The sequence below is a fragment of the Salminus brasiliensis genome, chromosome 25 (assembly GCF_030463535.1).
Source record: "Salminus brasiliensis chromosome 25, fSalBra1.hap2, whole genome shotgun sequence".
In the NCBI taxonomy this organism is placed as follows: domain Eukaryota; kingdom Metazoa; phylum Chordata; class Actinopteri; order Characiformes; family Bryconidae; genus Salminus; species Salminus brasiliensis.
In genome coordinates, this window is record NC_132902.1 from 18,898,014 (window position 1) to 18,911,927 (window position 13,914).

Sequence of the window (13,914 nt, forward strand, 5' to 3'; positions counted from 1 at the left end):
AACTCACACACACTTAGTAAACTTTGGACGCTTGAAAACGATGAACTTAGTATTAGGATTCAGTGTAGTTTTGCGATCACGCAAGTTCCACAACCATTTAGAGAAAAATTGGAAATGCTGATCATGGTCATCCATCCAGGATTTGCCTATCAGTGCCTCTCTAACCTCGCCTTATTCATGAACGAGAAGTTCAATTATGGAAGCATTTAAATCCTCACTGAAGAGGCCTTCCCTCCCAGGGTAAATGACATTGATTGAGATAATGAGTAATATATGCATGGGGAGCTAATAGCTCTAACGAGAACAGAATAATGAGGATAATGATTAGAAAAAATTAAACATGCAGTGCTGGAAGAAACGTATGTGTGTGTGTGTGTGTGTGTGTGAGAGGGAGAGAGAGAGAGAGAGAGAGAGAGAGATAGTAAGAAAAGAAAGAGCTAGACGTAAAGAAACAGGGAGGGAGAGTGAGGGTTTGTGAGAGAGCAAGAGAGAGACAGAGGTGTCAGGGAGAGAGAGAGAGAGAGAGAGAGAGAGAGAAAGAATGATTTAGAAAGAAAGAGAAGCAGAATAAAATAAAATAGAGAGAGATAAGCAGTGCAAGAGATAGAGAGAGAGGCAGATTATAAAAAAGAGATGGAGGGGAGAGAGAAAGGGGAGAGAGGGAGGGAGAGAGCGAGTGAGAGCGAGAGAGAGTATTGAATGCAGCATCTGTGGTGTGAGTGGAATGAGCACACTGTTCCTCCTGTAGAACATTCTGGACTGCTGGAGGAGGACAAAGCTCAGCCCACCACATGAGGGTGGCATGTTTTCAGTAAAGCCAGGTGGACAGGGACTTTTAAAAGTTGCCTGTGGTCAACACTCACAGACCAGCAGATACTGGCTGATAGAATCCTGTTGTAAACATTAGCCGTCTTCATCTCCTTGTAGTTATTGATCAATGTCCTTCATAATTAATGATCTGTCCCTCCATGAAATGAAGGTGCTCGCAAAGGACTTGCCTTTGCTTTTTTCCGAACACATGTTTCAAGGACATAACGTGTAGCAGGTAACACGGGCTGGTTAGGACCAAAAACTGCAGTACAGTAAAACCAAGAACCATCTAAAAGAACTAAAGGGTTTCCAGCAATAAGCAGGAACAGCAGATAATCAATACAATTAATGAAGGTACTGATATTAAAGAGTCAATGTTGCACGTTTCTTATTTTTTCTCTCTCTCTCTCTGAAGTCTACACACAATGCTCAATTCATTTTTTATAAACGCATTTGTCTAATTTACTCCTGCCACCTAACCCACCTGTTCGTAGCTCCCCCTAGTAATAGCAATGCTCCCAACGCTAGGACGGTAAGCACTTAACACATGGCTCCTCCCATACATGCGAAGTCAGCCACTGCCTCTTTTCCAACTGTGGCTGATGCGGCATTGCCAGGCAGCCAACACACTCTGAGGAAAGTGCCGGGTCCCCAGCTCCACAGCAACAGCTAACAGATGCCTGTGTCAGCAACATCGCTTAAAAGTAATAATGTGGGAGAACACCATCTACCCGCCCGTAGAGAGCGCAGCCAACTGTTATACTCTCATACTCTGACCGCTGATGACAAAGTGGCATGGCTCAGGATTTGGATCCAGGCAACACCCTGGTCATACTCCTCTTTATCCAGTCTGATTAAACAGACAGTAAAGGGGTTTCCATTCACCAGGTTTTTTGTGAATTTTGAAAACCTTGAACACCCAAACAAAAGGATGCAGTGGAAAAGTTTAAGGTGGAAAATCTAAAGCTGACATGTGAATAAGAGGACTGGAAAAAAGCAGCATCAAGTAGTAAATCTCTTATCATTGGGCATGATTGGTCGGTTACTGGAGAAACGACCGGGTCTACAGATGGTCCGATCATGACACACAGCTTTTCAAAGATTGCTTTCCACATTATAAAATTCTGAATCCAACGCTGGTCAGAAAAAGGGCTTTGCACGGCTCTCTCAGAGGCTGTTAGACATCTTCAGGGTGGACCAGAGATTTCAGCCCTCATTAGGTGGGCCACTGCTCGCACTGCCTAGCATCTCAGAACTGAAAACCCCACAACCACAAAAGATGTAGATGGTAAACAGCAGTAAGATGATTTTGATATCAGCACAGACTGAGTAAAATCTCTCCATACTGCTTGTTTAGATGCCACTCCTGATCATGGTAGCCTATGGCATCTTCCCGTAACTGTAGTGGATGTACATTTCTTATTCTGCCAAAATTTTAACATTACGCATAACATTTCTTAAGCATTTGAAACTCAGTGTGTTTTGTTGCTGTGTTTAAGTGCTATATGCAAATGGCTTGTGTTTTGATTGACTGTCATGTATTGCATCAACCAAGAACCTTAAGATTAGAATACCATCCTCAAAGACATGAGAAAATACTTTTATTGGATGTCTTAAGGCTGCAACAACATATTTGGTGCAGTGGTACATCACAACCATAATGATAAGAAAACTGGCAGTGATTGACTGCAATGTAGCTTCCATTAATAGACTGGGGACAATCTATAGCTCTATAAACAATCGTTACACAGTGCTGGGGATGGGATTTACAGGCTAATGTGAAATCTCAATTTTTGTTTTGTTGTTGTGTTGTTAAAAAAAAAATAGTATAAAATGTCCAACCCACAAAACAACAGCAGCAGCAGCATCTGGGACTGTACTGTTCTAGAAATATTCAACTGTTTCATTTCAGAACCTACAAAGGATTATTTTTACATGTCCCAGAGTTCCCATGCACTCTGTCAGTTTAACAGGGGTGTGGTTATGTCTGCGCTGCATGACATCTGCCACAAATTTAGCACTGCTATTTAAGGTAAGGAGCTATGTTCTCTGTGAAACTAATAAACGTCTCAGCCAAAAGGGGCCTACAGTCTTATGCAAAGGTTTAGGAAACCCTGCTCAAAGACACACTTATGGACATTTTGAAACAATACCATGATTTATTTGCTTAGACTTTACATTAAAAATTGCACTTTAAATGTTATGTTTTTTTATTCATTCTGTTAAATTTTGAGAATAATTAGGAACTGTGTAATAAACCAAGCATAAAAAATGTCATAAATAAGCAGCACTCTGACAAGTGTCTGCTGCTACCCGCGGTTTGGGTAGAGACATTGTTGAGCCTGTGGTGGTGGCGTCACTGCTGCCCTCAACCTCCCCACTTTGTTTAGCCAGCCTTGACTGTTTGTTTATCTGCCTCAAAATGAGAGCCAGCGACATCAACCAGCATTAAGACATCCTGAGCTTTCCCCCTCCCCTGTCCAACAGCTCAAACGCTAGCTAACTAATGTTAGCTCTTTATTGCTCTGTGATCATCTAGGGGCAGGACAGATTGCTAGTGGCTACCCGATCAGCATCTTCTGCTCAGTACAAACCGGGCAGGGGACTCAAATCGGATAGCGGCGGTGTCGACAGAAGGACGTGCCGCTAGAGGTCTACACACAAGGGCCTGAACAGTTTGCAGTGCAAAAGCAATGAAGTGAGGATGTGCAAGGCTAAGCTAACCCTAGCAGAACCTACTACTACCTTCTTTAGCAGCAAACCCAGAGAGGGCAGCAATACTATCCAGTATTTACAGTGTTCTTGTTACTGTCTCTTTCATTCAGAGGCAAATAACAGGGTTGTAAATATGTAGTATTGTGGGCCTCAATCAAAGTCACACACAATTTAAACATCAAAGTAACATCAGAGTAACTTCAAACAAATTTCATCTTTTAATAGAGGAATGTATAATATTACAAAGAAGCTAATTTGCATATGATCTTAATTTACTCCTCAATTTGTTCCATATAAAACTCCTTCCTACATCGTAAATCTATTTTTTTTTTTTTAAACTTTCTCCTTTTGTTTTCTATGAAATGAAACTTTTAATATTTACCAGAGTTATCTAAAGTTGACTGGTGATTTCTGATACAGTCAACCTTTGTGTTGCCTCACACTGCAGTGAGGGCTCTAGAAAAACACTGCACTACATGTGCATGTTCCAGAAAGAGCTGGAAGTGCGGCATTGTTTTGGAGTGCAGTGCTTTGCACACAGTCTTATTGTTACTAGGCAGAATGGGGAGAGAGCTCAGGTGTGTGAACCTCTGGTTTCATCACTCTTCATGCAAATGAACAAGAGGGCAGCAGAGCAGAGTGAGAGAGAGTGAGAGTGAGATAGAAAGAGAGAAACAGAAAGACTGAGAAATCAGGAGAAAGATGTTGGAAATTAGAGTAAAAAATAAATAAATAACTTAAAGAAAGAAAGAAAGAGTGTATTTCTAATTTCATGACTGGCTTTGCAAATGGAGAAGCGAGAAGAGTGAAACTGAGACAGAGAGGAAGGAAAACAGCGTGAGAGAGTGAGAAAGAAGGTGAGAAAGCATTCACGAGAGAGAGAGCGAGAGAGAGTGCAAGAGCGAGAATGATAAAGCAAGCCAGAAAGAGAGAGGGAGCGAAATACGAGGTAGGGGGGAGGGGTCTGTTTGCAGAATTCCCTTAAGGCCAATGAACATGTCCATGGCAAACCTCCTAAGTGCATTAAAATGCTAAAGTGGAGAAATATGGCCGTTCCTCTGCAGCCCAGCAGAATCAGAATCACATTTATTCACCATTTCCTGTCACCCACGTGGAATTTCACTGTGGTGCATTTAGTGCCGTTCATCACTGAAAATGGTGTTTTCGGCATACTGCCCAAACCTACACCTGCCTCCCACACATTACCACCCACTCGCCCACCCAAACTCATACAGCCCACCGCTCCGCAAAAGGCTGACTAGCAAAGATTAGAAACGGTTAACAAAGGTGAGGCAAAAGCAGGAATAGAAAACAGGAACAAAATCACTTTTACCCTCCAGAGTGAAAATCTGAACCCTGTTTATAACAGCATTATTACATTACACTTAAACACTTACTGAGTAACCGTAGTGCTGAAGGGTGGTCCTGAAATATATGTGGTGACGGGTGCTGCTGCTATTTTAAACAGGCCTAATATACCATTCAAAAACCATTTTAAACACATTTTAACCCTTTACAATCTCAGAAAACAGGTTATTATAGTACATACTAAATAATTTATAGCAGATACTGAATCTTTTTAAATAGCATATTAAATAATTCATTACACTGAAAAAGTCATGGTACATGGTGTAGAATTCATAGTGGATATTGACTAAATCATGGCAGATATTTCGTAGCAGACACTGAATAGAATTTATAGTTAGAATAAATCATAGTGGATACGGAATAAATCATAGTGAATATTAAATAAATAGTAGTAACTAAATAAATAAGAGTAGTCAGTGAATAATTCACAGTGGTTACTAGATAAATTATAGTATAGAATACTTAAGAAATCAAAGAGGATTCATAATAATTAATGATAATGACCAAGTCATGGCATATATAGAATCTTATAGTGTACACTAAATAATTCATAATGGATACAAAATAGTTCATATTTAATAATAAATAATTCATATTGATTACTGAATAAATCATAGTGGATCCTAAAATAATTCTAGTGGATACTAAATAATGCATAGCAGGTACTAAATAAATCATAGCGGATACTGAATAATTCATAGTGGATACTAAGTAATTTATAGTAGTAGCTAAATAAATCATAGCAGTCAGTGAATAATTCACAGTGGTTACTAAATAAATTATAGTGAATACTTAAGAAATCATAATGCATACAGAATAATTTACAGTGGGTAGTGTTAATTCATAGTGGAAACTGTAAAGCCCATCGTTGTTACTGAATAAATTATAGCAGATACTGATAATTCATAATGGATACTGAATAGTTCACAGCTGTTAATGCCTTAACAACTTAAGGGTTAAAGAGGTTAATGCCCCAATCCAGATATTTTGCCCATTTTGTTGCTGGACAGGTGCTATAGTGTTATATAGTGACAGTGATAGGTGGGTGTTATGGAGTTGCTCAGTAGTTGCTAGGTGGTTGTTGGGCAGTTGTTATGATACCCCTGTTCTCACTATAGTGTTACTAGGTGGTTGCTGTGGAGTTGCTAGATGGCTGCTATGGTGCCGGTTGGTAGTTGCAAGGGTTTACATAGAGAACAAGTCAGACTGGATTTTTAGTGAGTTACAGCTGTGAGGCATGCAAGTTTGGAGCCACTGGCAGTTCTGGATTTACTGGTTAATATTGATTAGGATCCAGTTCGACTGTCCTCACTGATTCAGCTAGCAGTTATTTGCATCCGCTATGTATTATGTTACTCTAATATTTGCATCATATGCAATAGCCTGCTCCTTTCTCTCAGTTTTAACAATGTTTCTGTCAGTGCTGGTTTTAAATCCGGAGCAGAGAGTGGAGCACACAGTGCAGAACCTTTCTGTGAGATGTTTGCTTTTCATGCAAGATAAAACGTGGTGGGAGTATGTACATGGTTCTGGTGGCATGCCGCTCATTTTAGACAGTAGATAAAGAAAGTCGAAAGGCCACATGCTCATACTTTACATGCCATGTTTAGATAGCCAGGCAGTTTGTTTGTAGTGGAAACACTGACACTGCAGTTCTTAAACATTTTCTGTACAATATTTCCACACTGCAGACATTCAGACCTTCTAAAAAATGCTGCAGACCTCAGCGCTGCAGGTATGGGCACAGGGCACAGTGCACAGTGCAACAGAACACTACCACACTTACCAAGGCTGGTGGGTTTGATGAGTTCGTCCAGCACGTCGTAGAAAGGCAGTCTCTGCAGCTTGACGTCTGGATGTACGGGGTGAAGGTTGGAGGGCAGGTGGGGCAGGCCCAGCTCATGTTTGGGGCCCAAGAGCGAAATGGGAAGCAGGGGGGACGGGGCGGCCCCATGCCCGTCAAAGGCCAGCTGGGTAAGTCCGGCAGGCAGAGAAGCGGCAGCCGGGTGGACCCCCGGCAGGGCCAGCTCAGCCGGGGACACCAGCTTGGTGGGGAAGCGGCGCCTGTAGAGCTCCTTAATCTTCATCTGCACCGCAGGGCTGCAGCCAGCCTTCAGAAGGTGTAGCGCTTTGGTCAGCAGCTCGTGCTTTCGGCCGTGTTTATTCCTCCCAGCGTAGCCCAGGAGAACCTGCAGCTCCGATACTCGCAGGCTCATCACCATTTGCTGCCAGAGAAACAGACAAAGACAGAGAACAAAATCTATAAGAAAATTACAGAATATAAAATAGGACTGACAGCATGCAGAAATGTGACCAGTGGACTAAGGTGCTGCCAGTATGACCCGAGGATCGCTTGTTGATCAGCTGTCTGTTAGCTGATATATCAGAGCTGGGGAGTTGTGCTTTACATTTACATTTATGGCATTTAGCAGACGCTCTTATCCAGAGCGACTTACAAAGTGCTTTGCTTTTTACCCAAGAAAGAAACCTTAGCTAGTTAGAATAGACTAATAATTCAAAGATACCTCTAAGCTTTAGACATTACTAAACACAATACAATAAGGCGACCACAGTACTCTATTCGCCCAAGTACTCTCGGAAGAGGTGGGTCTTCAGTTTGCGTTTGAAGACCGCGAGTGACTCGGCCGTTCGGACACCCAGGGGAAGCTCGTTCCACCACTTTGGTGCAGGACAGAAAAAAGCCTGGACGCTTGTCTTCTGTGGATTTTGAGGGATGGCGGGTCAAGCCCAGCCGTACTTGAAGCTCGAAGTGCTCTTGGTGCAGACCGGCTTTTGACCATTGCCATCAAGTACGGAGGGGCAGGTTCGTTCTTGGCTTTGTAGGCCAGCGTCAGGGTTTTGAATCTGATGCGGGCAGCTACAGGAAGCCAGTGGAGAGAATGCAGCAGTGGAGTGACATGGCTGAACTTAGGAACATTGAAGACGACCCGTGCAGCTGCATTCTGGATGAGTTGCAGGGGCCTGATGGTGCGCAGAGGGAGACCAGCCAGAAGAGAGTTGCAGTAATCTAGTCTGGAAGTGACGAGAGACTGAACGAGCACCTGGGTGGCCTCTCTAGAGAGGAAGGGTCGAATTCTCCGGATGTTGTACAGAAGAAATCTGCAGGACCGAGTTACGTTTGCAACATGTCTTGAGAACGATAACTGATCATCCATGACTACACCAAGGCTTCGTGCTTCTGTAGAAGGAGTGACCAGCGAGTTCTCAAAGGAGATGGCAAGATCGTTTTTTGGTCCAGCAGTTCCCAGGATGTACAGCAGCTCCGTCTTGCTGGGGTTGAGTTTGAGCGTGATGGCTACCTAGCGATGTCAATAGGGGCATTGCTAGTGATAGAGGGAGTTCACATGAATGGGGATAGTGTAATTGGCCTTCCAAATTGGGTAGAAAATGGCGATATTACACGCCATATTATACCCCAGTTAGTTCCGACCCCATAGGGTACATTATGTGGTTTAAGACGCGGGATTGGATCAGAATCAGATGGAGCACAACCTGCTGCACCATTTAAGCTCATGGGCTTGGCTAAAGTGACTGCTTAGGTGGTGGTAATGACTAAAGGAGACGACAGGGGCATTGGAGAGAATGTGAGGGATTGCATGTGTGTACATGTGTGCGTGAATGTATGTTTGGACATATTAATAGATAGATGTATATGATAAAACAGATTTTAATGTTTTAGCAACACTGAAGATTAACACAGTCATGTCAACAAAGCTTCAAGCCGACAGTGAGAGAGAGAGAGAGAGAGAGAGAGAGACAGACAGACAGACAGACAGGCGGATAGACACACTGACAGAGATACATAGAAAGAGTGAGATGCAGAGACACACTTAAGGAGAAAAAAAGAGAAAGTCTGCGCTACACTGCCACACAGCCACTGCCTCATACACTCAGTTAGCAGCACAGGCCATACTATTTACTAGCCAAACACAGACCCCAGACAGACCCCTGCCTCCCCCAACACACACACAGTCACAGGAATGTACCACACACACAGACTAAACTGCACAGACACCCGTAAATACAAACATGCACTCAAAATCAAACACAACATCCCCAAAACACATCCTAAATCTAAACACACACACACACACACACACACACACACACACACACACACACACACACACACTCTCTCTCTCTCTTTTGCTCCCAAGGGCACTGCAATGACTGCAGGCTGTAATAGTGTGGAGGTGAGCTATGAAATATGCACGAAGAGAACACGATAAGAGTACCTTAGACACACACACACACACACACACACACACACACACACACACACACACACACACACACACAGTGAAGTGTAACCCTATGTCTCATACCTTTGGCTTAAAAAAGGTGCAGCAAGGTTCACCTAGAAAACACTTCATTACACACAGTGCTGTTGCTCTCTTTGGAGGCAGAACCCACCACACACACACTCACACACACAGACACATATATAAACATCAGCTGTGTGTGTGTGTGGTCCCTGGTCAGGTTCGAGTCTGGCTTGCTGGAGTAATCGTTTGTGTTTATGGGAAGGAAACGGTCTGCATGCTTTTCTGTCTGAGTTCATTTTTTGCTTTCAAATATTATTTTTAATAACAATATGGACAAAAGTATTGGGACGTTTGTTGGAGTAACTGTCTCTACTGTCCATTAGTGAGTCTGGCTGTTGCTGGACGATCATCACCCCACCTCTTTAGCTCATTAGACATGGTGCCAAAGCTGTGTATGTGTGCATTTGCACATCTGTGTCAGGAACCTAAAGTAGCTGAATGCATTCACTAGAAAAATGAGAGTGTCCACAAACATATGGACATATAGCGTACAGCAGGGAAAAGTTGTAAAGGACTCCATCCTGGAAAACCACACTCTGCTCTTCTGTGACAGAAGAGCTGGACCTGTGTAAACTGTCCAAGTATAAAGGCGTACCACTGACATCCCAGTCCTAAGCCCCGTTCACGCCTGGCATTAACATGTTTCCCGAGTGATCCGATCATCCGAAGCGGCCAGCACAAAGCACACGTGTGAACAGGGCTAAAACAAAGAATTGGAACTGGATTAGGATTAAAATAAGCGATAATCTATTCAAATATAGCTGGACCTGCCCGGATCCTAATCCACTGTATCAGATCGGGACATCCCTAATTTTAATCATTTTACTGCATTTAAAAAGCTAGATTTATCTGAAATGCTGATACACCTAAATGTGTTCCGTTTTTCTAGATCCTATAAAATCTCTATATCCTTTAATATTAATAGAATATTAGATTGTGGTATTGGCCCATAATTCTGTGCATCCCCAATACTTTACATGCAATATACCAGTAACAGCCTGCTCAATTCAAAGGGATAAAAAGAGGATGGTGATCAGCCATGTGATCACAGCAGCTATACCGGCCCTGCTGAAAATCACCTGCGGTCCAGCTGTCCACTCCAAAAAATGATCAATTATTTAGTCAATACATTTACACTCGCAGGAGCAAACGAGCAGCACAAGAGGCAGAAAGAGGGAGGAGGACGAGGAACAGGACGAGTGTGGATGGAGGAAAGGGACACAGCACAAGAATGTGCAGAAAGAGCGAGAAAGAGCGCCAAAAGAGAGAGTCTGTGAATACTGAAGAAAGAGAGAGAGAGAGAGAGAGAGAGAGAGAGAGAGAGAGAGAGAGAGAGAGGAAATAAGCCAGAGAGAGGAAAAGAGAGGAATACAAGGCAGAGAACCAGTGAGAGAGAAATAGCAAAGGAAGAATAAGAGCATGCGAGAGAGAGAGAGAGAGAACGCATAACAGTGAGAGAGACAGAGAGAGACAACAACAGAGTGTGTGAGCGAGTGAGAAAGAGAATTACAAAGTGAGAGAGTGAAAGGGAGGGTAAGGAGAGAGAGTGAGAGCGAGAGAGAGAGCACAGACGAGAGAGAGGACAGTTGAGAGAGAGAGAGAGAGAGAGAGAGAGAGAGAGAGAGAGAGAGAGAGAGAGAGAGAGAGAGAGATATGGGGGGAAGGGCTGAGATATGAGCTGCTCAGCTTCCAAAACAAATGAAACTGAAAACACACACAAGCGCGCACACACAAGCGCACACGCACACACACACACACACACACACACACACACACACACACACAGGCAGCTCCAGTGAAAACACACAGCGGGCATGAGATTGTCTGTGACAGCGCCTGTTTGAGAGCAGAGCCTGTCAATCATGCTGTCTTAACTCTGCCAGTCTCTCTCTCTCTCCCAGCAATGGTGCACTGCTCCACCCTTATTGCTTTTTATTTATGTGATAGAGAGAGAGAGAGAGAGAGAGAGAGAGAGAGAGAGAGAGAGAGAGAAGGGAAGGGAAGTCCTAAGAGCTAACCTGTGTGAGATGACCAAACTAAAGAGAAATTGCATAGTCCTGTTTCCAGAGGGCAAATACTTTGTACCTAAGACCTCAGCAAGCTACTACACACACACACACACACACACACACACACACACACATACACACACTACAGCTTCAGTCCCTGGTCATCCAGTCTAGATTCCAGAATACCAGACACATGGAAAAAGCAGTCAACAAACAGATTCTGCTGAATGAAATGAAGGAACAGACAAACACTGACGCAACAAGTCAAATATTTAACCACATCTTGTCTTTGTCCAACGTCTAACGCAATGGGCAAAGCAAAGACAGTGTGTCCTGTAGGATTAGCGTCAGTCTGTGGCTGGCCTCTGACAGCATCAGGAATTAGGATTGAGTGATATGAAACGCTCAATATCACAGGTGTGAACGGGGTACGATGTGTCTAGAGGACGCATTGTCATCAGATCCCTCTAACCACATTGGGAGGTGGTCAAAGGCGCGTATGACCACATTATTATTGTAGTGTAAACGCCAAAGCGCCTCAATGCGTCCCCGACAGCAAACCACCGCCTACATCAACCATGCACTGCCCCAGCAGATACAGACGCTACAAATGCTGCTGAAGTACATTCTGTTTTGAGCAAACTATGATAAAATTCATTATGAAAACATCTAAATTCTGTTAATATGTAAATCTCAAATGAAGACATATTTGAGTACCCTATGATCTCCTTAAAGTAACATCTCCTAACATCTCCTGTCTCCTATAAACAGTTTGTAATTCCTAGGCGAATAAAGGTATGTCCAAGTATCAAAACATCCTGCAGATTTCATTGGTTAATTTTTTTTGTCATGGTGTTGAAATTGGTATTGAGGCTCAAAGAATTTTAGTGGTATTGGTACCAACTACCAAATTTATGGTCTCTTGACACCCCTGGTTGATTCTTCTGCACTTTGTTGGTTGTATTTGCCAAATTTTCAAATTTTTTTTACAAAAAGTTAACATTCGAACGCAACATGCAATACAGAGACCACTGTCTGTCACTGGGTCATCAAAGATTTCTCTCTTTCTTCTACACAATGTTATCCTTTCAAATACGGTAATTCCTTTGTATCAGCAACCACGCTTGAAACAAAAACGTGATAATTACATAATACATACATTATAATACATATCTTTAAAGGCTGTCACAGGAGATCACATGTGACTTTACATTTACACAGTAAAAGGCAGCCAGTCTTTTGGTAAACAAACAAACGCTAAGGTCAGGTTACCTCAGCTAGCTAATGTTACTATCCTAGACCTGTACAGCACGTCTCTCTTGCCTCGGCAACAGCCAGTGGGTTAGAGATGCCACATGCAGAAATGGATCTGAATAAATAGTTTACAAAGTTTGCTTTGAAGTCCAGTTTTACTGTATTTTATCTCTGATGTGATTTCCACATTTTAATTTTAAATCCTAGAGGAAACATTGTTTATAATTGTCGTTTGAACATTGTTCTGACCCAAGCATGGATGCAAAGATAAGAATAATTTAAATGAAAATATAGTGAATGTCAATCACGGAAAAACCAGCAAAAATAACATTAGCTTGTTCACGAACGACTCCTGACGACTATCTCTGTTAACATTAGTACATTAAACATAACATTTATGGCCAGGAGCCAATCATCTGAAACATCAGGGTAGAATGAATTTTCCTAGCCTCTAGACCAGAAACAGACGGGTGTAGAAAGAAAAGCAGTTAGGTCTGCACGTGCCAGATTTTAATATCCACGCTGCCCGTTTCTAGTATAGGTTACGTCGCAACCTTGCAACCTTTTATTTTTTCTCTCCCACCCGCTTCTGCAAGCAGCCAATTATCTAACCGCCCAAGCCCACCTCTCTGAACTCTCAGTGAGTGATAGCACCCGCCCCGCTAACCCACAACCTTTCGGCTGTTTGCCTGCGATGACTGTGCTGCTGCAAATTTGATTCTGCTCGCCAGTTACTCTGAGGATCATGTGGTACCTGTGGGCAAACCCGCCTTGTGCAGAGCTCTAGATGCCACTGTCACCGTGTTAATGCCACCAATGCTACGAAGAAAAAAAGTGATCTCAAAGGGCTGGAGGGGTCCAACTCCATCAGAAACTCCGAACTGACTATTCACAATCTGAAATCCTAAACTCAACCTGCTCTGAGGAAGATTAGGCATGCAGCAAGTTGCCATGGCAATATGCACTATATGTACAAAAGTATTCAGACACACCTTTTACTGAGTGAGTTCAGCTACTTTACGCTGCCCCCATCGCATGCACAGCTTGCTTAATCGCAGTAGAAAAGCATTGCAAATATAACAGAACACGCTGGACAATATGCTTTTCTAAACATATCGAGGATACTGATCAGCTGCAGGTTTCCTTACAAACAGTGTAATTAGACTGGTTTAATTAGATGAAGAGCAGCAGTTGAATACAAATCACTCACTATTCAGTATGGGAGAGGATCTCAATAGTAGTTTATAAGAATCTACTAGTCGTTACTGATGTTTTTAGTCTTTGATTACATGTATCACAATAAATATCATGTATCCCAAAAAAAGTCCTTAAATATCGTGATATAGTATTTTTACTACATCGCCCAGCCCTACGCTGAAGCAGCCACACATGAGTCTAAAGGCACCATGCCC

The 13,914-nt window shown here is 42.8% G+C and overlaps 1 protein-coding gene across 1 annotated transcript in view; it reads right to left on the bottom strand.

Moving 5' to 3' along the window:
• Nucleotides 1–13,914, bottom strand: part of pias1a (protein inhibitor of activated STAT, 1a) — a 64,046-nt gene that overhangs the window by 31,552 nt on the left and 18,580 nt on the right. The window contains 1 exon segment of the mRNA XM_072671682.1: nt 6,680–7,118. Within this exon segment, the coding sequence (XP_072527783.1) occupies nt 6,680–7,118 (439 nt within the window).